At 35.2% G+C, this 27467-nt stretch overlaps 1 protein-coding gene across 2 annotated transcripts; it reads right to left on the reverse strand.

Moving 5' to 3' along the window:
• Positions 1 to 1157: 1157 nt before the first annotated feature.
• bowl (brother of odd with entrails limited) lies at positions 1158 to 26938 on the reverse strand. 2 transcript variants are annotated; one of them, XM_014241493.3, is made up of 3 exons: positions 26688 to 26938; positions 6283 to 7221; positions 1158 to 4114 (listed from the first exon to the last, which is right to left on the reverse strand). In XM_014241493.3, exons 2-3 carry the CDS (start codon positions 7137 to 7139, stop codon positions 2356 to 2358), a joined length of 2616 nt encoding a protein of 871 aa, XP_014096968.2. In that variant the 5' UTR covers positions 7140 to 7221; positions 26688 to 26938; the 3' UTR covers positions 1158 to 2355. The 2 variants fall into 2 exon arrangements, with proteins under 2 accessions (XP_014096968.2, XP_069963432.1); XM_070107331.1 differs by having other exon boundaries at positions 26682 to 26938.
• Positions 26939 to 27467: the final 529 nt, after the last annotated feature.

Below are 27467 nucleotides of genomic sequence, written 5' to 3' on the forward strand. Positions count from 1 at the left end.
AATCGGAAGCAAGTACTTCTATGGGAAACTTTTCTATTTGACGAGATACCTTCACGAAATTTGGCATTACTTATTATTTAAGGCAATAATGCAAGCTCCGAAGAAATTGTATAGATCGGATGACTATAGCATATAGCTGCCATATTAACCGAACGTTCTGAGTAAAGTGCTTGCATAAAAAGCGTTTTCATTTCATGAGTTATTGTTTAAGGCAACAATGTATTCTCCGCAGAAATTGTTCAGATCAGAACACTATATCATACAGCTGTCTTACAGATTGAAGGATTGAAATCAAGTTATTGTAAGGAACCTTTGTATCTGTGAAGCGTATTATAGCTTCGGTGCAACCGAAGTTAACGGTTTTTTCTTGTTTTGTAACATTCATTGCCCTGAGTATAACTTAAAAAACAGTTGGCAACGCTTTATTTTCTTTATATTTGTAAACCATCCATTATTGTTATATAAGATCCAAACAAAATCCAAAATGTTATAGTTTTCAACATGTCTCGTGCTCTGTCTAATGCTCTCCTCCCTCCCTCTATATTTCTCTCTCTTTAAAAAAATAATAATAATACATTAATTTTTAACATTGAAAATGGTTTTCTTGTCATTTATTTATTTATTATATTTAAAGAAACGCTTAGGAGTCACTTTAGAGGAAGACACATGGAATGCTTAGCTTAATATAAAGTATTTTTATAAATGCATTAAGAAACGTATTTTTAAGTACACACATACAAACTACTATATTTGTATACAATTGTAAGTCAGCATCTTTTATTTATTTGCAATAATTTTAATTTATTTATTTATTAAATATTTAAATTAATTTTTATATATAATGCATTTCTACGTCTATGCTTTGATAATAAAATAATTATTTTTTAAAATATTTTCTTACATTTTTTTTATATAAATTTTATATACCTAAATTTTTACAATTATATTTTTCTTATATTTTTTTAACAGAGTTTTTTAAGTATATTTTTTGTTAGCTTAACATTATTTATATCTTTAAAATAAACGTTTTTTTTTATGATTCACCTAGGAAGAATCATAAATAAATATTTTATATGAATTTAAAATGTTTTAATTTTCATGGTATTATATGTTGATAATTCAATTTTTTATATATTTTTTTTTTTTAAATTTTGTTATTGTTTTCAGTTCATAAAATATCACTTTATAACTTTATTAATTTTTTTTTTTAATTTTTAATATTAACTGCGCTGTGGATCTCACGCAACTAGGAAAGCATCTTTTTTTCAATACTCCAAGAGAAGACAACAATTTAATGTTATTACATACGTTTGGAAATATTAAAAAAACAAATTTTTGAATTTCGTGATTAGCCTTGGGAACGCGTTAGCTCAAGTACTTTTTTTTTAATATTTTAAAACATTTTTACTAAAACTTTAGGTATTGGTAAATGATACTTCATTCAATATTTAAATAATTTAAAATTCCGGAAAATCGCCAAATTTCGAGACTTACAACAAAATCCCGAAATTTTTTTTTTTCTCAAAAAAATCTGAAGAATAAAACACATTAAAATTAAAAAATAATATAATACTATGCTCAAATGTCTTTCCATAGGCCTTATACAAAAAACTGTAGTCTGCTTTTCCGGTGCAGCAGCACAAAATTATTATAGATAAGGTTTCCAATATATGTAGATAAGTTGGTGTAATCTTTGTTTAAAAAATATTCTGTCCAGTACAATTTTCACCCAGCTCAATCAGTTACATAAGATCCACATGCATTATTACTCAATAATATTTTTTAAAAGAAAGCGCTGCTCAACGCGTTATACATTTTTATAACTTTTTATCATTTTATTAATTATTCTTTTATTCATAATCATAATATAATATTTTATGTAAACATACATACGTAACTCATTTAAGAGCACTAAGTGCCCGGCAAGTGTAATACATACATACAAAAATAACGGAAATATTAAACTAGTAACTTAGGATATTTAAAACTAGTTTTACATATATTTATTATGTGTGTGTGTGTGTACATAGTTTAATATTTAATATAGTAAGTGAAAAAAATTGAAATTTTACAAATAAAAAGCTCATTGATTTGCATAAAAGTACAGCTATAAGCAACTTAAGCTAAGCGAAAGGACTAATTAAATTATGTGTGAATAACTTAAGTATACATAGCATGGCTTTGAAGCACTAGAATATACGTACATAGCATATGAGAAGGCACTTGAGGATTTTAAATGTATTTTATAAACTATTTAAACATAAATTTATAGCGAAACATGTTAAAAATCTTAAGGAATCCATTGCGGTATGGTAAAAAGTAAAACATAGGAATGTCGTGGCAGCAAATTCAGCCTCAGCGCCGCATTATATCCTCTATGCTAAAGCCAGTGCGACGCGTAGGTGGTGGCGCTGGTTGCTGCTGCTGCTGCTGGTGCGGTTGCATAGTCATCGCCGTAGATCCTGGTGATAGTGATGAGCGCGTTGCGCCCACGCCACTCAACGTCTCCTGAGTATTCAAGTTAACTGCATTATTAGGTGGCAACAGATAGTGACGTTCACCGCTGCTGCTGGCGCTCGCTAATGGCGCTATCCCCACTGCCGCTTCCCTACTCATCAGCGTTGTCGTGTCAGCATGCGCGCTACCAACAGCAATGCCAGCGCCGGCAGCAAGCATCGATTTAGACTCACATAATAGCGGCGCTTGATTAACTGATATATATGGTTTACCGGGGAGCAGAGTGTGTGGCGGCGGTGGCGCTGCTTTCAACGCGGCATGCGAGCGCGTCATATTGAGCGCCATGAGACCGGCGTTTTGTGTGTGCGCATTGTAGGCGCGTTGCGCATCGGCCATTTGTTCCAGTCCCACAATGCGCTTGCGTATCGGTATAGAACCAAGAAAACTGGGCATTGATTCGAGCGGTGAGTGCAGCGGTTGTTGTAAATTCTTGCCTGTATCTAAGAGCGGTGGTAAAGGTGGTGGTGGTGGTGGTGCTGCCGCCGCTATACCGCTTGCTTGTGTTGCCTGTGTCAACACTGCTGGCAATGACATTGTTGACGCTGTCGGTGGTGGTTGTTGTGTTGGTGTGGGTATCGCTGATGCGCCAACCAATACACCTGGTGGCATTATATTTGCACCTTTCATTTCGCCGGCACTTAATAGTAACGCTTTTGGATGGAGATCTCTACGTACATGTAACATAGGTATGTACGGTTCGGGCCCATTAGATGTTGAAGGCGAATGTATGGATTCACCAGCGCCGGGTAGCGCGCGCATCGGATTGTAACGTGCACTCGGCGAGGACGGCATGAAAGCGGAACCGGTAGGCGGTACGTTAAAAGTGTGCGGCGAATCACTACCGTGCGTTGGATCATGTAAGTCACGCGTTTCATGCGTCGGACGCATAGTATACATTTCACCGCCTTCGTGATGGCAATGTGTCACACCCTGCCCAGTTGGCCGCGGTTCCAGTAAACCAACTTTTGGCAAATTTTGTGCTGTTTCTTCTTCTTCCTCATCTTCGCCCAACTCCGCCTCATCCTCCAGCTCGGCTTCATCCAACTCATCATCCTCATCTAACTCTTCTTCTGATTCATCAGAAATCTCGGCTGCATCATAACATGCCTTACGTTTGAGACGCATACGCGCTGCTGCACGTGCCTCTCCGCTAGACTTCTCTACATTCCCAGCTGCGACGAGCTCTTGTGTTGGCGTACCGCTATGTAAGCGATGTATTGGCGATTGACGCGGTGAATCCACTTCCAGTAGTGTGTCCTCTTCATCACCACTCAAGTGTCGGCCTTCATCTTCTTCGCCCACATCCACGTACTCCGACGGCCCGTCACCGACCGCATGTGTGAGCGCATGACGTCGCAGATCGCAATTACGTCGAAACACTTTGCCACAGGATGAACACTCGTACGGCTTGTGATCGGTGTGGGTGAGCAGGTGCGTTTTCAAATTAGAGCGCTGATTGAAGCTGCGACTGCAGACGGGACATTTGTGCGGCGACTCTTCCATGTGTAGAATCTTGTGGACGGCGAGTGTGCGCGATTGGCAGAAGCCCTTGCCGCATTCGGTACATTTGAATGGCTTCTCCTTGGAGTGTATGTACCTGTGGAAATGAGAGAGAAAAAATTAAGTTTTTTATTAATTTGCCTAGAGCATGAATACTATTAATAGCGGCGGGCATGAAAGGAATGCAGAGAATATGTAAAATAGTTGGAAATGCGAAAGCGTCCAGCTTTTAACGATTGTGTTGAATATCTTCTTTGTGTTCTTAGTGGCGGTGCTAATTAAGCTGGCGTTGTGTATGCTTGGGGGCGGCACTGTGCAGACGCTTACACTAATTACAATAGATGAGTTTTAGAACGAAGCTCCGTAGATTACTAAATTGAGTACCTTAGACCAAATATATAAGGTATTGTTAGCTTGCTCTTGGCAACGTGCCTATTTTTTTTGAATACAAGTTAAGATTCTAGTGAACCTTTTTTTTCCCTCCATCGCGGGACTACTTCATCCACAAAATTTCAGGTATCGGGTATCGGTCAAAGTTTCATTGAAGTAGAACTTTTATGTTAAGTCTCCTGATTCGTATACCCTGAATTCACTCATGTAGAAAACATAACGATATTTTTGATTGACCGATTGATTGATTTTTGGTTATGTCAGAGTCTTTTGTCTCTTGTGAAAAGGTTTACCATCGTTTGGTCATCGCTGCATTGCTTAATTCACAGTTTTCACAATCTTTAAGATTGAGTTTTGCATAACAGTAGTGGTATCCTGAACGCGAAGACCTTCTCTCACCAGCATGTGATGACTGCAACTTTGATAAAATATGTCCGAACTTTAGATCTCTTCCAAAGATCTCAGTCTGGTATAAGCATATATAAATTTTGTCTTGACTCTTGAGTATTGATTCTGAGATCTAAAACCTGTCGATGTTTTTATATAACCAAACTGTCGCCCCTTAGGACGTACGACTATTATTCATGTCAGTCAAGTCGATTAGCGTTATTTTCGGCAAATACGTCAGAAGTTTTCAATCGAAAGTGGGTTAAACCTTACTAATCAAGCTCTTACGGTTTATCTCTTTCCGAAATATGGTAGGTACTTATGAAGTTCAGCAGAACCAGAAGCTTTTTACTTCTGAATGTATTATCTCACTTTGAGATGTTAGATTGGTCATTCCTGTTGTCTTTCAGAGAGCCTAGCTTTAAAAACCATCATTACAAAGCTTTTAAGTTCAAGATAGGAATAGTTTTGGTAAAAATTATAAAAAAGTAGCGTTTGCAGCTTTTTCATCGGGGAAATTTTTTGTTTCGAGTTCTTAGATTTGTTTGGCTTGACCTAACTGTGTAGTAAACAAAGCCGAGCAGCTCTATAAATGGGATATATAGCTTTCTTAACTCACTTCCAACAAATACTAATCACATATTCAAAAATCTACTTTCTGAACTATAATATTTTGCACGCGTGAAAGCGTATGAGCTTAAAAACAACATAATTACTTATTTCTCAGAAAAGATGTGTAGTTTTAGCAAATAATACAGCTACAGAATGATTAATGTTATTTTCTGGCAGATGACGCGCGGCAGTTCTAAAAACTAGCAGATTCGCTTACTATACAAATAGAATCACTTCAACGGCCGGCAGCAATGGCCATGGCTTAAGTCAACACATCAGCCAGCAACGCCGCAAATCGCTACACATCAGCCACCTTAAAATGGCTGGCTTGTCGCCGTGATAGCTTGCCAAATAGTCCAAGCGGCAACCGACAGTCTAATGGCAGGGCAAACAAACGAAAAAATTATGCTCGAGCTGAAAACAGGTTCTGCGCGTTGAAAACACAACATGTCGCACTGTAGCGCTTGCGCGCAGGCTGATTGCTGGTTGTGTGTTCGTAAGATAAATGCCGCTGCTAGCTGGTAATTTTTCAATCCTTTTTTCGCATTTTTTTACGTCGCTTAAACGCACTGGCTTGTGGTTTGGCAGTGACTGCGCACAGGCTGTGGTTGCGTAGGGCTTGCGGTTTGCCCTTGCCGTTGCACACTGCGCGCGCTAACCGCATTGCGCTTAATGAGCATTCAGGGTTGTGTTATTTTTTGTTTACATGTCTCGTTCTTTGTATGCGAAAGTAATTTGATTGCATTGTCGTTTGCAAGACAATCACGTACAGCGCGCGTTTTTGTGCGGTTGACAGTTTATGATGGATGTGCAAGGCAAAAGGTAATAATAATAATACTGTAAGAAAAGCTGCGTATAAAAAATGTGCCAACTCACCTGTGATCGCGCAAATGATCCTGCCGGCGAAACGCCTTGCCGCATATGTCACACGAATACGGTCGCTCATCGGTATGCGTGCGCTCGTGTATGAGCAGATTATAGGACTTGGTGAACTGACGATTACAAAATTTGCAAATAAACTGTTTCTTCGGACGTGATGCGCGTCCCGGTGCACGCAACAAACGACGATCCAAACCAGCGTGCATAGTTGGTGGCAGCCCAGCGGGAAACAACGCTGCCGTTGCGGCTGCCGATGGAAAGGCGAATGTACCGGCGCCAGTTGGTGATGGCCCCGGTCCGCCCAAATATGGTGGTGGTGGATACATAACAGCAGTAGGCACACCCGGTGGTGGGCCCTGTCCAGGTGGTCGTTGCATCAACATCGCCGCCGCAGCAGCCTCGCGCAAAGCCAACTCTTTGCGTTTATCCGCCATCATAGAGATGATCTCAAAATTTGTATTACTACCATGACGTTTACTCGCCTCCTTGGCCACCTCCGCGTCCAGCATGCCACCATAAATGGCGGCGGCGCCTGGCGCGCGCATTGCGTTACGTGATGGCAGCACTGGCACGAAGGCAGAATGTGCCGCTTGCGCATTTGCCGCGCCACCGCCAGCGCCCATTAAACCAGCCGCCACCAAATGATGTTGATAAGCGAGTTGTGTTTCATAAGCAGCCGCAGCTGCAGCGGCTGCAACAGCGCCGCCCGGTACACGTCCGCTAGACGCGCTACGTTGCTCCGACACGCCGCCAGCGCCAGGCGCTTGCAAGAATTGTTCTAGGCGGCTGGGACGCGTCATAGTCATGGCACCGCCGCCCGGACGCTCCTCTAACATTGTATTTTCGGTAGGCATTTTTCAGTTAGCACTAGTGGTTGGCGCGTATTGTTAACCTTGTGGCGCTCACCGTCGCGTCATTGACATCGCAAAGTTATTACTGTAATGGAAAAAACCGAATAATTAATATGAGTATTATTTTTGGAGTTGTAGAAAAAATATTTAATTCTAATAACGGTAAGCGTTCAATGCAGTAGATAAGCGGCGTGTTTGTTCTGCGGGATTTCCGCGCGTCTCCAAATATATAAAAACGTACCTATACTATATATATGACTTTATTGACACAGCGGTGGTAAAATAGACGTCTCTCTAATATTTATCTAAATGATGGCGCAATAAAATGCTGATTGTTATTTTTATTACATTCAAGCAGAAACGACTAAAATAATTCCTTTCCAGCACGGCAGCGATAAGCTGGTGTTTATGACTTTGATAAACATGCTAGACACATCGCAAACACTATATGCAGTAGTCAGCTGAATTTGGACAGCGCGTTAAGCGTTACTAACGCAACGTCAGTTGCTCACTAGAACTGCTAAACTGGCGTGCAGTGCACGACTAACGCGCCTCAATGCAATGCGCGGTTAAAGAGTAGCTGACAAGTAGCAGCGACAGAGGCGCGACAGTCATTAAATAATTTTGTAATTCTTGCTGACTGTGCAAGAGATACGTTGCTTGTGAGTTTAATACAATTTCACATATTTCAGGAAGTCAACACCAACTTTGCTATTTCTTCCCGAAAAATTTCTTTTTTAATATTATTTTTTTATGGCATCAGACTTTGTAAACAAAATTCGCTTCACAAAAATCTTTGTAAAAACTCGCGCCGCCTCCCCTTAAGTCCGCTTTATAAGCCATGCATCTTGTCACATTCATTGACCTCAATCAAACCACATCACAATTTGCGCGGAGCTAATCGAACGCAGATTGTTGCCGCACAGCAGCAGCAAAACTAACACGACAGCTTTATAATCAGCTGCTCATTGTGTCCCCTATAAGGATCCTTACTACAACTTTCTCTCTTTCTCAGTCATAAAAGCTTTAATATTCACTATTTCTCATCCACTTTGATTCGCACTATCCGTAATGATGTTAATAATGCCTTCGATTGTTATCATATTACCACCAGCAGCGTTTCAACCGCACATATTGATTCTTATACGAAAAAGATTGTTCTTACTTAGGTGCATACCCTGTTGGAAATTCTTTAATTTTCTTTTTATCTTATTAACTGAGAAGTCTGTTTCGTCTCAACGAAGTCATTGATTTGATTTTATACACTTGTAAATGTCAATAACTTTTATGAATTTTGACAGATATGATAGATCTGCTCACTTTTTAAATATTTTGTAGGCTGATAGTCGTTCCTCGATTTGAAATAGCACACTCTTCATAAATTTTAGTCTATAATAGTCCTCGGGTCGTTCTTAAATTCAGACTGCTAACTCCCAATAGTTTTTTGGAGGGTATAAACTCGGTTACTTTTCAGTTACGAAGACCCAACTGTAGTGCAAATAAGAGCTCTTAAACTCTTTCATTTGGATTAAGTACGAACTTGTATAAGTATCTCAGATTGAAAGGCTATGATTTTCTAAGGTCTTTGGAACAATAAGATGTAAAGAAAAGGTATTATTTTCTTTAAAACCTTAGACAAAAAAGTTTTGCTGAAACCGTTGCATTGTCTTCAGATCGGTAAGACCAAAAGCCCCGCTACAAAATTCCTCCTGTGTTACATTCGCAACTGTAACTGCATTTGCATCTTTGCAACAAACAAAATAAACTGAAACGTATAAATAAACAAACAGCACAATTGGCCGTACGTCGTAAAGCCGTCTAAATAGTCAGACAGACAAACGGACAGTGACATAGTGAATGCAGATAGAGAGTTCGTAAAACAAATAGCCATTCATTTCATTGAAACTCTCACGCATCGCACGTAGCCACGTATGTGAAATTGAAGTAATCAAATAATAAATACCCTTTTGAGGAGGAAAATAGAAGCGAGTCTTTCGGGAATGTAACAAAAGTTATTTAATGAGACTTACTTGAAGGCTGGTATAAGCGCTTTCTAAAGTTTTCATCGTTAATCTAATGATGATTGCCTTAGCTATAATCAAAGTCTTTTGAAGAGATTCGAGCTCACAAAGAAATAGGGTTTAAGATGCTGGTAAAGGTAATAGAGTCATTCAAAGGGGGAAAATAAGAATTTTACAAAGCTGTCAAAGATATTTATTGGGATTTATATTTATTTATTTATGAATCCATTTAATATTATATAATATCATGTGAAATCTTTTTGTCTTATATAGTTTCCAATAAACGAATCTGTGAGTATATATATATTTTCATCACTTGGATATAGTCTCCGAACCATTTTTTTCTTATATAATGTCAAAAATTAGCACTGTCGAAAAATCCTATCATTTCTAAATGGCTTTTAAACTCAAAAGTCAAATTTACTTCTCTCCGGCAATTCATGACCGCTGAGAAATTTTTTTTTATTGATCATGACAAGTGACAGGTCCGTTCTCATGTCGTTGGACGTATTTTAGTCACCTAAACACAATTCGGAGTAGTATTGTGCCATCAAAGCAATAAGTAGTTATCTGTCATAAATGACAGAAGCGAAGTCCTACAACAGCTGGTGAATTGATAAAATTGGAAGCTGAGCATTACCAGAGAGACGTGACAAGAGACAGCACTTGATTTATTACATTTCGGCTGATTTTAGTTATATATTTTAGTTTAAAATTTCTGGATGTTACAAACTTTTTTTTATTTATTTATGGAAAATGGTTTTTTCTTTAAAGAAGAATTTTGGAAAATAACTGTTCTGCAATTTTGTGGAATTATTAACCTCCTCCCCACTAGTAGCCTCAGCTGAAAATGTGAGCTCATCGTGGCTGTTCAAATGATGGCCGATGGCTGCTGGTTGCTGGCTAATGGCCGCCAACACTGCCACAGCCTAAGCCACGAGTATCACACTGATGCTAGACCTTTATTTGTCGGTTTTTTGTTGTTGTTGCGCTTTGTTTCTTCTTTTTTGTTGTAATTTTCAAAACACAAATGCCAGCGGCTGGTGGACATTGGAATTTTTTTAAATGCGTGTGTGTATATATGTATATGTATATTTTATTTTTTTCTTCACATCGGTGGGTAAATGCCGTAAGTGCCGCAACTGAAGGTTGCAACAAAGCGGCTAAGACAGAAAACAAAATATAAAATAAAAAAAACTTTAAGATGATGATGAAGAAAAAAAAGGATAAATATGTGTATGTGTATATGCATGGGTGTGTGTGCGCATGCTTAGCGCACAGCTTCGAACAAAAAATGCCTTCGGGCCAAACAAAATGAAAAAAAAGTAGAAAAAAGTTAAGCATAAAATCAAATAAAACCCCTTTGAGGCAGCAAATACCATTGATGACGGCGTTGTTTTGCTGGCTTAAGTAAACACCACACACGCACACACATGCGTACTTACACACATACTTTCTTAACGGGCTAAGAAAATAAACGATCGCAGAATGCTTGGCTTGATGGCAGATAATAGTTCTTTTTCAGTTACTGGAGTCCAAAAAGAATTTAAATAAATAAGTGCGGCTTGTGCGGCGTGGCTTATCAGATGACAGCTTAAATGTGACAACGTCGACAAAAAGCCACTTTAATTGTATTTGAAAGAAAAAAAAATTATAAAGAATGTAAAAAACTAGAAAATATGTATGTTAAGTTCATGTGGGTATTCAGTTCGTTTAGGTAATAAGGCTTAGCTCAGCCTCTTGATATGTATGGTATATACCTATGTATGTAAATATATAAGTATGTCACGTTATTTGTTATAAATCATACAATTCATGAAATGTTTTTGTCAACAGCGGCTATTTGGGGGTTTTGGTAATATGTAGCAAGCAAAAGTTTTATAGCCGTATTCGATTCGCCACTCCTGCATTTATGATCTGCTCGCTTATAACAAAAATTACGCAGTTACCCAGCTAGATTTATGGTAATGCAATAAATTACATAGGTAACTCATTAAAAGTGTGAGACCTGCTTGAAATTCCATCTCTATGGGATTATACCGGTTTATACCAGCTTATACCAGTGGCATTTATATCTGTTGTTTGTTCTATTCGCCAAAGTTTAGCGAGTTAAAAACAGCTAATATTAGACTTATTAGGGACTTGCATAGTTAGTAATAAGATAGGCAAACTAGAAATATTGAAGAATGCAAATATAATTTACAAAAACTAATTTTTTATGCAAAACTTTTCTTCAGCCCTTAAAGAAGCCGTGGAAATAACAGTAAATAATTGTCACACTCAGTGCAGTAACTTTTTAACGACTTAGTTATCTCAAAGCATTGTGTAAGTGCAGAGCGTTCTCGATAACTATCGCTGTGGTTGAAATATTTTAAAAATTTGTTTGTTTAAGCAGACTTGATGCATATTTGGGTAAAAAATTCTTAAAAATGTTTTTGAAGTTGATGACAGTGTTTTTAAAAGTGTTGAAGTGTAATTAAATTAAATCATATTTTTTTAGTATTTATTTTGGCACTACGCTCCAAACGGATTTAAAGGAAATACGGGATATATCTTTCGTTTAAATTCATTTCATTAATTTTTTTTTTAACCGAAATAAAAAATAAATATATTTTTTTTTTAGAAATGTTTCCATTTGTTTGTCCGTAACTGTCCTCGTATCAACATAAGTATTTAAATTATTAATATTTTTTGTAGCATTTTGTTTGTGTTTTTGAAATTTATGTTGCTCTGTCATAGTCAATTGTATTTTACTTGTAATACAAAAGTAACAAAAAAATATATACATTTTTTTCTTTTCAATCAAGCAATTGCCACCGTTTGTAGATTAGGCGTTGACAATGAAATTACCATTTTAAATACATAGTATATCTATCAAAATTGCCGAGCAAAAAAAAATAAAAATTATCCAAAAATATTCCAAAGCTAATTTTTATTATTAAAAAAAATGGCTTTCAACGCTTATTAGCTGCTGCAATAAAAGCGCTTCGCACAACAGCTTAAAATCTCGAAACAACAATACAATAACGCACGCTGTCCATTTGATTTTACAAGCTCATTTAATGCCTATAATTTTCAGTATTAGACCATATGATGTGACGCTAATCTATGACTTTATGATACGCTCGCATATTTCCACATGCACATGTGTGTGTGTGTTCGTATATAAAAATTCACATTATCAGCGCTTTGTGTGTAACTAAAGTTGCTTTATTAGCTGATAAATGACAAAGCTACAACAACACCAGGAACAGCAGGTATTTTGAAAGAGTTTTCTATAATACTTCACATTATTCCGCTAATGCTTCACGCTTAACTTTTAGAATATTGCGCTAATAACGCCTCGGGCATACCTACATACTAAATTATATACAATACAAAAGTATGTAAATATATGTACACACGTACATATGTATATATAATATTTAGTAAATGAAGATACAGCAATAAGCACTCACTTAAGTGTCTAAGCCTAACTGTCTTAAAGTGTCCAACGGTAGCGTGGTAGTAGAGTCATTATGGCAGTAAGAGCGCAACAACAAAAAATTACAAAAACAAACAAAAATTACGAAAACAAAAAAATTATAAAAACAAAAAAAAATTACAAAAATAACAAAAAATCACTATTACAACAAAAAATTACAATAATAAAACCAACAAAGTCATGATAATATAAATAAAATAATAAAATAAGTTCTTTATTTTAAATAAATTATAATTTTTTTATATTTGTTTTCGGTTTTATTTTTCTTTTGTATTTTTTTGTATTTTTTTTCTCCGCTTTGTTTAACACTACAGCTATTTTAAGATGCTATTAAGCACACAGATAATGTATTTGAATATTAATGCAAATGCGAAATTTTGTATGCATACATAGACATAATAAGTACAAAAGTACAAATATATGCATATATATATATAAATATGTATATTTGTATATATTATCGTATTATGTTAACTTACTAACATCAATATGTGAGAATTATTGCTGGGGCTTTTCTAGAAGCCATTTACATTAAATGAAATATATTATTGAATAGCTCGATTGGACAAGTAATTAATATCAATTAAATTAATTTCCTTAAAAAATCGGAATAACGTTTGCTTCGGCTGCACCGAAGCTATAATATCCTTCACAAGCTCATGCCTTATAGACAAAAGTCTATGTCTTATAGCGTAAAAGGTGTGAAAAGAGCTTTATCTTGATTTTGATCGATCAGTTTGTATGACAGCTATATTTTATAGAGGTCCGATCTAAGTAATTGCATCGGAGATTATAGTATTTTCTTGGACAATAATCTATAACAAATTTTGTGGAGATATCTTGTTTGATCAAAAAGTTTTCCATACAGGAACTTGATTTTGAGCGGTCAATCTTTATGGCAGCCATATTTTATAGTCGTCCGAAAATGACAATTCAACATATAAGCACTTTCTTGGGGAGAAAAAAAACGTGTACAAAATTTCATAATGATATCTCAAAAACTAAGGGACTAGTTCGCGTATCTACATACAGATGGACAGAGAGACGCACCACTCAGCTCGCCACGCGCAATCAAAAGCCAATTACTTGTACTTCATTAAATCGATAATCTTATGAAAACCCGTAGCCCAATGCTTCTTAGTGGCACCCTACTCTACTACCGCTTCAAGGTATTTTTTAAAGAAAAACTAGCTAGTATTTGTTTTGAATTTGGGTACCTTAGTTACAGAGATTAAGTTCTACATAACCTTTCCTAGTGTTACGAGTCCATATGTGAACCCGAGAGTAACCAGAGTGCAAATATGGAATCAAATGTAATCATTTCATTGCATTGCAAAACAGAACATTAAAACGATACGAGCTCTGTTTAAGAATCTATAATGCTGAGTTCAACTAGAGATCACTAGAAACTTAACTTTCATTTTTAAGACATGTGATAGAAACACTTTGATGTAAACTGCATTAAAAGTGTCCAAAAATATGATTATTATTCGAGAACCACCCAACACGGTACTTTCGGGTATTCAGCAAGCAGTGGAAGAACGTCTTAACACTATCCAGCTTGTTTGAGATCCTACATTTTCGATATCTTACAAGTCGTACTGTGTACAGTAGTGAATTACACTTTGCAATAAACGATAGAAATTTACGAAGTAAGTGTTCTTTATAAGCACGAAATTCATAGTTGTCAAGAACTCTCTTTGTTTTAGAAAAAATATAAAATCTTTCCATTTATTTTGTATTCTAGATAGTTTCAAAATGAATTGCTAAAGAAATGCTAACTGAGCTTGCGGTCCAAGTGGTACTCTTCGAAAAGTTCAAAGTCTTATACTCTCTTGCTTCAGCACAGTAAACTAGTTTATTAAGAGTACTCCTATCGACTTGCATTGACAACAAATTTTAACTATTTTCATATTTAAAAACATTTCGTAGAATTTTTACTAAAGCTTTAGGAAGATAACGATTTAACATAAGTTAGTGCAATGAAATATGTAAGAAATATCAAATATGTAAGCTGATAGAAGAGAACCAGCTTGGTAAGTTTCTCTGAAGTTGAGCACTTCAAATTCGAAGCTAAAAAGGCAGCTAACGGCAAACTCTTCAGTAAACAAAGTTTGAGTCAAAATATTTGCAAGCTCCTTAAATATGTAGATTTTGGCAGGTGGAAAGTATTTTTAGTGAAATAAAAATTATTATCTTCGGGAGATGATCTGAAGTTAAAGTAAAACGAGGAAATCTTAAATAAAACTGGTAGATCTAGCTATTAAACTCAGCTCAAATGCTGTGCATTTCAATGAAGAAAAGTCGTACCGTAATGCTAAATGTCGGTAAAATATTAGTACAGTAGATATGAGCTAATGCCAGAAAGTTGTGGCTCCAAATATAAACCTCTTTTCTTTGAAGAAGCAATAACAGTCGTGCATATATAAAGTATTCAGAAGACCAACTATGCCAGTGGACATGATCGTGGAGATACTTAGTCTTACTTGGGTTTCGTTTAATCTTTTGTTGTTTTCTTGTGATAATTGCATCCATAAGATTTACCAAGATCTTGCAGTACCCAACAACGAGTGTCTGATAGTTAATAGTTTCATAGATGCAGCTCTAACCCTACGACTACAGCTACGATACTATGTGATATGACTATGTAATTATATGCTTACTCGAGCTTAAAATATTTCGCCATTAACTGCGGCTTCATTTATATTTTATCTAAGTGCCTCTCGTGTAGTTATAATTTATTTTTCTTGCTAACTTATACTGGAGCACTTTGATAATATCTCTAAGTGAATAACAAGCGATATCCCTCGGCCATACTAACACAAAAAATACGAGGAGAAAAACATAAGCGCGCTTGGCTTGCACAAACGCGCTGCAGAGCCTTGATTGTGACTTGTTTTGAGGCGCTCATACTTCATGTGTACGTATGTATGTTTGGCGGTTTGCACTACATACGGACAAGTGGTTATCACAATTGAATCTCTTATGCCAACCTGTCGAAAATGTGCGCCTCCCTCAGTGGAGCAAGCACTCTGTACACCGATCATTACCAACGTTGAAGATGCGGACAAGTATCGCCCGACATACATACATACCTACATATGTGTACCATTTAGTTGGGCGCAAACCTTCGGGGCAACGCGCCGCACTCTGTATGCACTCAGGTACACTTTTTCCTACTTGAAGTCTAAAAAGATTTTTAATTAAAAATCACGTTAAGCACAAAATTACACACAGAGTTACGTACAAACAAATAGGGTAAATGTCCGTCCAGCATGGTGGCGAGCGCGCACAATGGATGACGAGACAAACAAAATTCAAAGACTGTCTTCAGCCAACAACAACAACTACCAACGGGCGAAGCAAGCAGCCACCGAAGCTGCCAACAACAATACAGAGCTACAGCTAAGACCCGCGTAAAAGTCAGGCGGACAGGCGGCAAACGGCTAAGACACAAGCGCACACACGCGCACATAAAGAGTCTTAAAAAAACAAGCAAGCGCTCCGGACAACAAGTAAACAGTGAGCTAGCGACGCAGTCAGCCGGTTTGTCCAACAGTCGCCACGCAAGCGAGTCACTCTGCGCAAACGACGGTCGGCGCTATAGCATGCAGTCAAGCCTCTGCGGCTTGCGGCAATGCAAACAAAAAAAAAACGAGAAAAAAAAAACGTTCGTAAAGATAAAAACAAAATACAATGCACAACAACCCGCGAGCCCCACAACGATCAAGTCAGGTTAGCCAGCACGGCAGCAACCTCAGATACAGAAGCTCGCGGCAATTGCTCGTTTCCCCGACCACGTTCTAAACGATTAACGTAGTGTGGCAGCGAGCAATAGTAAAGTAAAGTCGCGATGGCGCTGTGTATTGTTGTTATTGTAATTCGGTGAAGACTGAAAACCGGATTGAGAGTGTTTTTTATACAGCGAAGAACGCTAGCTGAGCGCACGTCGTACCTTGGTGTTCGCAAACGACGCGCGACAGTCTCTATGCGCCAAGTACTGGTGGCACGTCAGTGGTCGTTTAATGGTTGGGTGTAAGATGTTCCAGTTCAATTCGTTTGTCTTGCAATGAATAAAGTTTGTAAGTTAATAGGAAAGTGTAACGAACGCAGAAGGCTTTTTTACTCTGCAGGGCAGGTGGAAATGAAAGCTTGAATTCTGTTCAAATATAGATCCCGGCGTAAGTTTTCGAAATTCAAAAATTCTTAAGGTATTTTTTTGATGGTGGAGATAAGGTCCTCAACTACTATTGGATTGAAGAAGAACTACGATTTGCCGGGTCGCCATATTCCAGTTTCATTGATGCGTTAAGGCAAGCTTCGTGTGAAGAAACCAAGTCGCTATTTAGTGCTCAATAAGTTACACCAAGAGAGATATTTCGACCGCGGCTAGCGTATTCAATTAATTATCCCTAGAAGCTGACCTGAGAAGGCCTTCCTTAAACATTTTTATTAAAGAACCAGTCGAGTGTTGTTTGAGAAAAACTTTAGACTTCAAAGTGGGAGTGAAAAGCAACAGACTGCCGAGAAAACAATTTAGTTAGTTGGAAACTTTTTATGCCTGGAAGATCACTTCTCATCCGTAAGACCAGACTATGATACTTTTTTGTAAACTTAAAAGAGTTCTTACTTTCAAACTAAAGCCATGTATTATGCTTTATTTGTCTGAAAGCAATAAATAACCTGTATCCCATTCCGGTGCTTATCCAGGCTGAACAATCGTTTTAGTCCGTCAAGCTTTAATGCATTTGGGCAATGCAAAATGGGGGGAATAAAATGTGGCAACTTTGCAAAAGAAGATCAATAGCGGCATATTGAGGCAGATCAACAAAAAAACGGTGCATCGATAACCACTAATCTATGTGAAAGGAAATGCAAGAAAACACTATAATGACGATGCTGACACTGAAGATTATGAGGACAACACGTATGAAGATGGCAGAACGTGCTTATGCAGCCGAGCATTGGACCACTGCAGATGCTACGTTTATTCTACCGTAGAGTGTGCGACCAGCAAAAGAGAATGAAGCAACTGAACTTAAGCGGCAAAGCAGAAACAGCAAAATATAAAACTGCTGCAGATGCCAAAGCTAAGCCAAGACAACGCTGACCATCTACAGATTGTATTCATGAGACGCGCTTGGCATGAATGTGAATATATTAAACCACAGAATGCTTGGCACATTACTGGCTCGCTTGGTTGCTCGTTTGCTTGCTTGATAGTGCAATTGTTCGGCAAGCGCAACGAATGGGTTAAAGCGAAGCGCTGTATGGCGATGCGGCTCGTGGACGCCTTTGTTGACACCGCCGCCGCCTCACTTGTGGTTGTGCGCCGCGGCACCACACTGTGTTCGGTGGCAATGACAGTGGCAGCTGCTGCAATTGTTGCATTGGTAGTAGTAGTTGTTATTGTCGTAGTAGTGGTAGTAGTAGCGGCGGCGGCGTGCCGCATTCAAGCCGCGCGCTGACCAACAAACAAATATGCTACAAACAGCGCTGGGGTAAACGTTGTCGAGCCATTGAAGCGATGACTGTGCGCTGTGGTGAAGGTGCGCACAGTGACACGGCAGGCAAGGCGCTCGCTGCCATTACCACATTTTGTACCAACACAAGCATCCAATATTCATATAAATGTATAGCGAGCTCGCGCAGACATGCATGCATATGCGCGCTCTGCACATTTTGTAAAGCGCATGGTTAATCTTCTTTTTCTTCTCTTCGACGGGTCGACAGCAACAGAAGCACTGAGTAGCTGAGTAACAGCAGCCAGCTATGGCTATAGCAACAACAACAATGCGAACAACGCCGAACAACCCGTCGTCAGCACATAACTTGTTTCGTCGTCTGGAAAACTGGTAGCGTAGCGACGAGAGACGTGCGGCGCTGAGGTGAAATTAATTAGCCACACTTTGGAATTTGAATTTAAGTTGGTAGCACTTTAAAGTAATTAAGCGAGAAGTAAAAAAACGGCTCCCGTGCAGCGCGAATGCTCTATGTGTATTGTACAAATATTCAACTATGCTCATTGTTGCTGTGCCGCGTGCGTCGCGCCGCACCGTATCGCATTGCGCCGCGTCGATTCGCTGAATTGCTGAGGTTTGCGTGCAGCGTCAACAGTTAGTCGGCTACTAAATGCGTCTGCTGCTGTTTCGCGCAAGCTAATTAGTGTCTGTGGCGTTGCTTTTCGCTTGAATTGTAAATTTTATGCAAAAACTCAATCGGTTTTTCATTTTATTGCCTTCATCTGCGTGTAAGCGCTGTATTTTTTTTTTTTTGCAAAAATGTATTACAAAAAGCCGCTTACATTAATGTGTTATTGTATTTAAAATGAAAAGTAGCGAGTTTGCTAACAGCGGCACATAAATTACATTTGCTTGAATGGATTTGTTGTAATTTGTTACTCAATTTATATGTTAATGCTATTTTGTTTGGGTCAACGGAGTGTATCAATCTCGTGTTTTATTAATTTACTTATCGCCATTTTTTAATATATATAATTTATTTATCTCTAACATGGCCACCCTTTCGAATTCATTGCACTTAGATATTGCACAAAAAGTAATTTCTAAGGCGCTTTACATAAATGCATTTATCAGACTTAAGCTAAGCACAGAGTGAGACAGCGCACAAAAAAAAATTTTGTTAACTTTTTTTTTTTCTAAAGCAATATGATTTTACGCAATAATTCGTTTTAAGCTAAACAAATAGACTAATCAAAGCAGCAGTACTACTTTTTGTCTCAGAAAATGCAACACAAAGTTCCAAGTCGGTTCATACTTCAACTAATGGTACTTAAACTGCTCAAACTCGAAGTTGAACTAGAATCAGTTTAAATAATTAGACTAGTTTTTTGTAAATGAAAAATGCATTCATCGTCGCTCATACTGATTAAAAATTGTGGAAAATTTAATGCCGCCGCGCGATAGTATTTTAAAAGAGTACTGAAGTCTATGTAGAAGAAGAAAGTTAAGGTTATATCCATTTGCATGTCAGATAAAGGCATATGCTTTCGAATTTAGTTTTGAAAAGGCATTCCATTGTACAATATAAATAAATGAAATTAATTTACTTTTATAGATTTAATGTACTTTTATAATTAGCAATTCATTTTAAAAAATTTGGAATTATATCAAACCCAAAACCCTAAAAAATATTCTTTCTATAAATTAATACAGATAATGATTGAAACACTAGTCAAATTTTCTTTCCCTAAAACACTCGTTTTTTGTGAAAATAATACATTCCAGAGTAACTGAAAATAGCGAAATTATTATCAAACATCTTATTCCTTCGATCATTACCTGACAAATATATCTAGTAAGGTTAGGTCGTAGAGTTGATTCAAAATCGATGGATTTCACTTGAACAGATATTTGTACTTTATGTTACCTAAAAACTCCTTAAACTCCTCCTTAAAAATCTAGGAAAGTCGTGTGAAAATTTCAAATTTGGTCGGTCAAGCCGTTTCGGAGCAATTGTTTTACGGTTCTGAAAACAGCGTTTCAAGGAAAACGTATTTAATATATTAGAAGCCGAATATAGTTGAAAAACTCGTACACGTACGCTCATATCTCCGAAACCAATTGCCATAGCAACTTCAAAGAATATTCTCAAACATATGTACATTTTATATATGTAGTATAGGCAAAAAATCGATTTTTTGAAATTTACAATAACAAATATAACCTCTTAATGGTGAATGGTTTTAGCGCTCTTGCAGATTCTTCAACAAAGCCAATGCATTTATCGTCAAATTACAATGAATATTTTCTGCATTAGTTGAGAATAAATTGCTTCCATCTTTAACACTTTTCCAGGAAGAATGATTCCTGATCCTAATATTTCGTGCTAAGAAGTACATCGTTTTGGAATTTATGCAGCCAATTCTCGCGAATAAGATCTCTTGTATGTAACCGTTAGATAAAAATCAACTAAATGGTATCATTATTAGCCTTGCTCATTAAATTTCTTACTTCCCAAAAATAAACGTTTAAGAACAGTTCAAGTAGTTTTGCACTGTAACTGGGAATTTTTTAAACTAGAGAATTCCTCGAAGCTGAGAAATGTTTCAGAGATTAAAAATACTTGCAAATAGTACCTCGATCCTCATAAAAAATTACAAATAGGTTAGGGATAAGTTTCTGTTTGTTATAGCTCATTGAGGTAAGCAGAGTCCAACTTATGACTTCTCTAAGTCAGTGCGTACTGCTTAGAAGACAAGAACCTATGTTTCGAAATTGGTGAGCGAAAAAGTAAATTAACAGGAGTTGGACGTGGAAATTGTTATATTAAATAATAAATATGAACATCAGCGTTGGATATACAATTAGTAAATGTAATTATATCACAAGCTTGAGGAAAATTATAGCTCGTTCAAAAGCTGACTTAATGACCAAACGGTAATTTCTAATAAGAATTTAAGATATATTTTAAGTCAAATAATACATTAAAATTAATCATATTCTAAAAACTCCTGGAGTTTTTGCTATTTTATTGTGTGAATTCGGTATATATTATATTATTTAAAAAAAAAATAATAATTTCTCAATATATTTATATTATTAAAAATTTAATTTATAATACCACAAAGATCTCAATCTTATTAAATTTTGCTATATTTATTTTTGTAGTTTTTTTTAAATTATATTATATATATTTTTTTAATTATTTTTATAATTTTTTGATTAAATTTTTATTGTTTCTTGTGTTTTGAATGTGTTCATTTTATTTATTAATATTAAAATTTTTAATATTTTATTAGTTTTTGTTATATTTTATTAATTTTTTATATTTTTATTAAAGTTTTTGACATATATATTGTAATATTTTTTTTAATACATTTCTTTATAACTTTCTTTATTTATACTTTGTAATGTAAATAGAATTGATATTATTCTTAAAATTACTTTTTAACAAATTGATATGAAAAAAATTAATAATTAAATTAATATAATTAAATAATTAAATTAAATGAATTTAATTTTAATTTTTTTCGAAGTGTAGGTCATTTCATGAATTTTTTTAATAAACATTAAATTTTGAATTTTTGGCAGTCATTACTGATTTCATTAATTTTTTTGTTATTAATTATAATTAATTAGTAATTATTAAACATATTTTTGTATTTATTATTAATGTTCCATGGATTTTTCGAATTTATTAATTAAAAATTATTATTTATATATTTTATTTTTATTAATTACTTTAATTTTTTAATATTTCATATTTTATTATAATTATTTTTATTCATATTTTATTATATTAAATTTTAATTATATAGTTTAATGCTTTTTATTTAAAAAAAATATCTTTATCCACAATTTATTAAAACACTTTAGTTTTTTTTTATTTTATTATTATTTATACTGTAAAAGTTTTGCACAGAGAGCTGTTTATAAAAAAATATTTTTGGCATAATTATTTTGCAAAATTTCGCAGTTCACTACTTCACATCGCTGCAATTTCCTTATAATTCTTATATTTATTAAAAAATTAAAATTTTTTTAGTTCAAAAATACTTTTCCAATCATGTTTAGGTCAATTTAAATAACTCACAGCGTATGCTTTCAGTGCCAACACACCGAAAACGCAAAAAATAAAATAAAAATTATAACAGAAAATTAACGAAATCACACACAAATCGTTGCAGCCTTCACTTTTGACTTCACAGCCAAAAAAAAAAAAAGACACAATAAAAAATGAGCATAGCACGAAAATTAACTCCAAGTCCAGCTGCAACGGCGATCGAGGAAGAAAATTGTGGCCAACAGTAACATTGCATGCCAGCATAAGCGCACCAATACACAGTTACACACATGTACACACACATACACAATACAAATGCATTTACACTTCCACGAAACCAAAAGGCACACAGCCTCACATACAGTTGTTTTTGTATATTTTTTAAATTTATTTTTCCTTTTTGTTTTATCAATTTTACTTTATATGTTTGTTTGTATGTATGTATGTGCTTCACTCTTTACTTGCGCCTTTCTTCACCTTTCCACACGTTGATGTCGTTCTTTTCGGCCCGAACTCAACGAAGACAATACTTCATTTTCGAGCGCGTAGTTTAAATAAAAACCTGTTCGCACACAAGCAAATGCACGAACACATGCATGCAGGCTACTGCTCATACACACACACCCATACATATTTATTTGTACATGCAGACGTGTGTAGTTATGTACTTATGAATGTGTGTTGAAATATTTTTCTTTTTTCTTGCACCTCACTTGGTTGGAGTTTTTGCTGTGGTTTTTTGAAGCATTCAAAAATTGCTGTTAGTTTTTAATTTCACTGCACTTTTTGACATTTTTTTTCGATACTCAAACTCACTTTTCTTTAGCAATTTTTGATATGTATTATGTTTCTCTCTAATTTTTTAATGAAATTTTGTGTAAAGTTTTTAGTATGCACTCGAATATCTTTTACACAATTATCATCTTTATATTTGGTTTTAATTATTATTAATTTATTGATTTTTTCGACAGAGTCAGATATTTTTATTATTTTTAATTTATATAAATATCGATATAATGTATTTCATTTCAAAAAATTTAACTAATCAGTTTTATTTATTGTCATAAAAAAAAATTTTGGATAATTGCCTTATTTATATAAAAATAGAGCACTTTATAAAAAAAATAAAACATAATTAGAAGAAGAAAAATTTTCACAATTATTTAATTTTGTTATAATAAAACTTTTTGATATTAAATGTATAATTTGAATGAAGTAAAACTTCTTAAGTTACAACTTTAGAAGCTAATTTTTTAAAATTAGAATATTTAGTGTAAAATTAAAGCATTCATCTCTTTTTTATTTTACAAAAAAAAATTGATATTTAAAAAATTTTTTTTTTTAAAATATGATTCTTACGTTATATATATAGAAATTCAATTTATTTTGGCACTAAGAATTATTTGGACGGTAAAAAAATTTCAAAAATAATTTGAAAAAATTAGAAAATTTAATGTGAAAAACGCAAGCATTCGAAAACTACAGAAACTACTTACAGGTTATTATAAAAAAAATATGTTTGTATTTGATAGACTTTTTTTTTGAATTTTTAATTGGAAAAAAATGTTTAACCGACTGTTTAACAAACAAGTTACATAAAATAGAATTTATAATTAAATAAATGCAAAATATTTTTTGTTAGTTTTGAAAAATTCTTTAACAATGTGCATTCACACATTTGTTTAGGCACGAGTTTGCCAAATTTTAAATTATGATTTATCAATAAAATGTTTATAAAAATTAAAAAACAGAAAATAAATTAATAAAAAATAAATAGAAATGAATCAATTTAAAAAAATTAAATGAAAAATTAATAAATAAAACAGTAAATATTACTTATAATATGTATTCCCTGATTTCAATTAAATAAAATCAAAAATATTAACTTTTAAATTAAAATAAATAAAATTAGAAAATATTAAAAAATTTACTACAAATTAAAAAATAAACAAAATTTAAAAATTAAGTAAAATTAGAATTATGAAAGCGGCATCAAACACTGCAAAAAAAAGTTCCATATTTCTGTTGTTGGTGCTGACACACATACATTTTTTTAATTTTAACTAATTTTCAAACATAATTTCAAATTACTGCTTTAAAACATTTAAACATCATAACTGGTGTTCTTTGTTATCGAAATTTTTTTTTAATTCATGTTTTTTATTGTTGTTTGTATATTTTGTCTTATTTTTTTATAAGTTATTCTTTTTTTATTTAACATTGCATTAAAAAAAATTTTAAACCAACATAACAAATTTTAATATTTTAGTCGTTGGTGCAGACATACATATATTTTTACTAATTTTAATTTTTTTTTTTAATTTTACAAAAATATGTAATCTTTCTTAAGAAAAAAGTGCACTGAAACACGAAAAACTAGTACTGTTCTTACATAAATAAAAATTATGAAACTAGAAACTGTTTAAATTATATTATCAATGTATGTATTTAGAGTAACTAAAAATATGATTCAAAAATTGACCATAATTAAAATCAATGACTTTCTTTGAAATTGAATTTTTTTTATTTAAAATTTATAAATTTTTGCTTAAGTTTTTATTTTTTCTTGTGTTTTGACTCATTTTATTTAGTAATATTAAAATTTTTGATATATTTAAGTTTTTGTTATATTTTATTATTTCTTTCTTATACGTTTTTTTATTTAAAAAATTTAAATTTTCTATAATTTTTTAATTTTTATTAAATTTTTTTTTTTTAATTTTTTATATATTTATTACATTTTTTACATATTTTTTGTAATATTTTTTTTTTTATAAAAATTTTTATAATTTTCTTTTCATTAAACTTAATATGTCAATGTTGTTTTCTAAATTTTCACTATTTTACTTTTTATTCTAATGTTTTTAGTAATTTCCAACTTTTTATTTTTAATTTCTCACTTCGGTTTTGTTCAGTTAATATATATATGTTACACATGATTTTTAAAAGATTTTTTTTGATTTCACTGCGGCTTTCTTTTCACACATTATTCCCATTGCTTAGGAATTTTCCAACTCCCGCACGTTCCGCAACCCTTTTCACCACTTCCAACATCTAGTAATCTAAAAAACTTGTATGTATGTATGTATGTCGCCTCAGTAAACTCCAGCAGTTGCATCAGCTACTCTACACACATACAAATACACACACACGTGCATGTGCATTAATTTCCTACCTACAAGCCATTATCTTACCCCTTTCATGACTACAACTGCGTGAACGCCCATAAACCTATCGCTATTCGATCGTCTATCATGGCCCATTGTGACGCCCTGTTGCCTAGTCAATACATTTACCAAAACATGTATAGCTATGAGTATTTATTTTTATGTATATGTGTACAACAATACGCATACACTCACATATATACAATACATACATACGTACACCCTCTGGTAACAGCATAATAAAATAATAAAGCAAAAGTTAAACAACAAAAAAACACAAAATCGAGAAAAGCAACAGTAATACAACAACAAAGCAAGAACCACAAGTTGCGTTGTAAGCCAAAACTCCAACTCGCTTGGTGGTGCTGGCCAAACAGCAGTTGAAATGTGTTTTCCTACATTCTGTTTTGAAATAGGAGCTGAAGCCAGTGCAGCTACCAAATCGCTCCTCAAGTAGTCCCAATCTCTACCCACACGACCAAACGACTATAGCGCAACGACGACGATATCGACAATGACAACGACGGCGACGGCGACGGCGACGACGCGGTTGACGTTAAACGCTGAACGATGCTAGAAAATTGTCGAAATCGCGCTGTGGTCGCATGATACACATACATACACACACACATATGTACACGAAGCAGCATATACGCATATATATATATATATGTATAGCAATATAGCTAGCGCACTGACAGTATAGACACCGTAAAGATATGCCTTCTAAGCTCAGCCGAACGTCGTACATGATACACATACACACACATATGTAGGTACAGATCAAATATCTAACTGTATGTGTGCCTATCTGTAGATATCACCTTTTTCCAAACGCCAGAGCATCCGACACTCGAATGCTAGAAAACGAGTTGTGGTGAATGGAAAATCGACAGCTAAGATTTTGGTGAGTGAGTTGCTTCAACGTTTCGGAGCGCGAGTTTGAATGTCCGAAGACTGCACAAATCAGATGAGAGTAAACTCTCTCTCTAGATCACACGAAACGCCAAGCTGCAAGTTCAAATAAGACACGCGCGCAATAACAAAAGCATGCAAAAAGTCGCAAATTACAAAAACAATAGCGACTTGCTTTATAACAAGCGCTTGAAATCCCACCACGATCCCTTTGAGATGCGCGGCAAACCTCTCTATGAGCCAGCCACCTTCTGTACGACCGACCGCCCGCCTGTCCGCCCGCCAGCTTAGGCAACCTTGCCCAGGGTTTGGTGCCTTTTCTCACCACTACCGCTTCCGTTGAAACGAATGCTCGTCGCCACTGCTACTGCGCACTTTAATCTTCTTATACTTATGTATATATATACTCCTTTATTATTTATTCATTTCTTACACATACACAGTATATTAGTTGTAGTTGTTGTAGGACACTTTTATGTATTGGTGTACGCGTTGTATTTGTCGTTGTTATTGAGACAATGAATACACAGCTAAACACGCTTAAAAAAAAGAGCGTAGCACACAAACGAAAAAAACAACAACAGAAACAGAGCAAAATCCAAACCGTCCGTATGATTGCTCACTGCGTTTCGACCGTTACGTCTATTTACAGGTGCGATTGGTACGATCAACTTCTCAAGACTAATCCGAGAGTGGCACGGTTGGGGGCAACGAGCCTAAAAACCTTTTGCTGCACCCAATTCGAAAAAAGAGCGCCCATTAAGCTGCTACAGAGAGTGAGAGAATGTGAGAGATAAAATGCTACGAACTCAAAACGCAGTGCTCACAAACACCTGTGATCCTCAATGATTGACGCTCTATGCTGTTCGCTCAGAGCGCCATATGCGCGCGCTCCCAACTGACGTGTCGTACAAGCGTTAGCCACCAAGTTAACCAAAAACCAGTTGCAGCATTATACAAAAGAGCCAACGAGCCACTGAGCCACCGATTGACTGGGTTGACTTGACTACTGTGGCGGTGCCGCTGTTGCCACTGCCAACTGCCACTACACGTACTACCGGGAGAGTAATGAGTGCAAGCGGTATGGGTTTTGTTATTGTTGTTATCTGCTGGTTTTCCCTGCTGTTTTGTTTGTTTTCATTAACTTGCATGTGTGCGCACAGGCCAACTTTTCGGCGCGGTGCTGCGGCCTGTTCGTCGCGCACGTATTCGCTTCGTT

This window comes from Bactrocera oleae, chromosome 3 (assembly GCF_042242935.1).
Source record: "Bactrocera oleae isolate idBacOlea1 chromosome 3, idBacOlea1, whole genome shotgun sequence".
Lineage (NCBI taxonomy): Eukaryota > Metazoa > Arthropoda > Insecta > Diptera > Tephritidae > Bactrocera > Bactrocera oleae.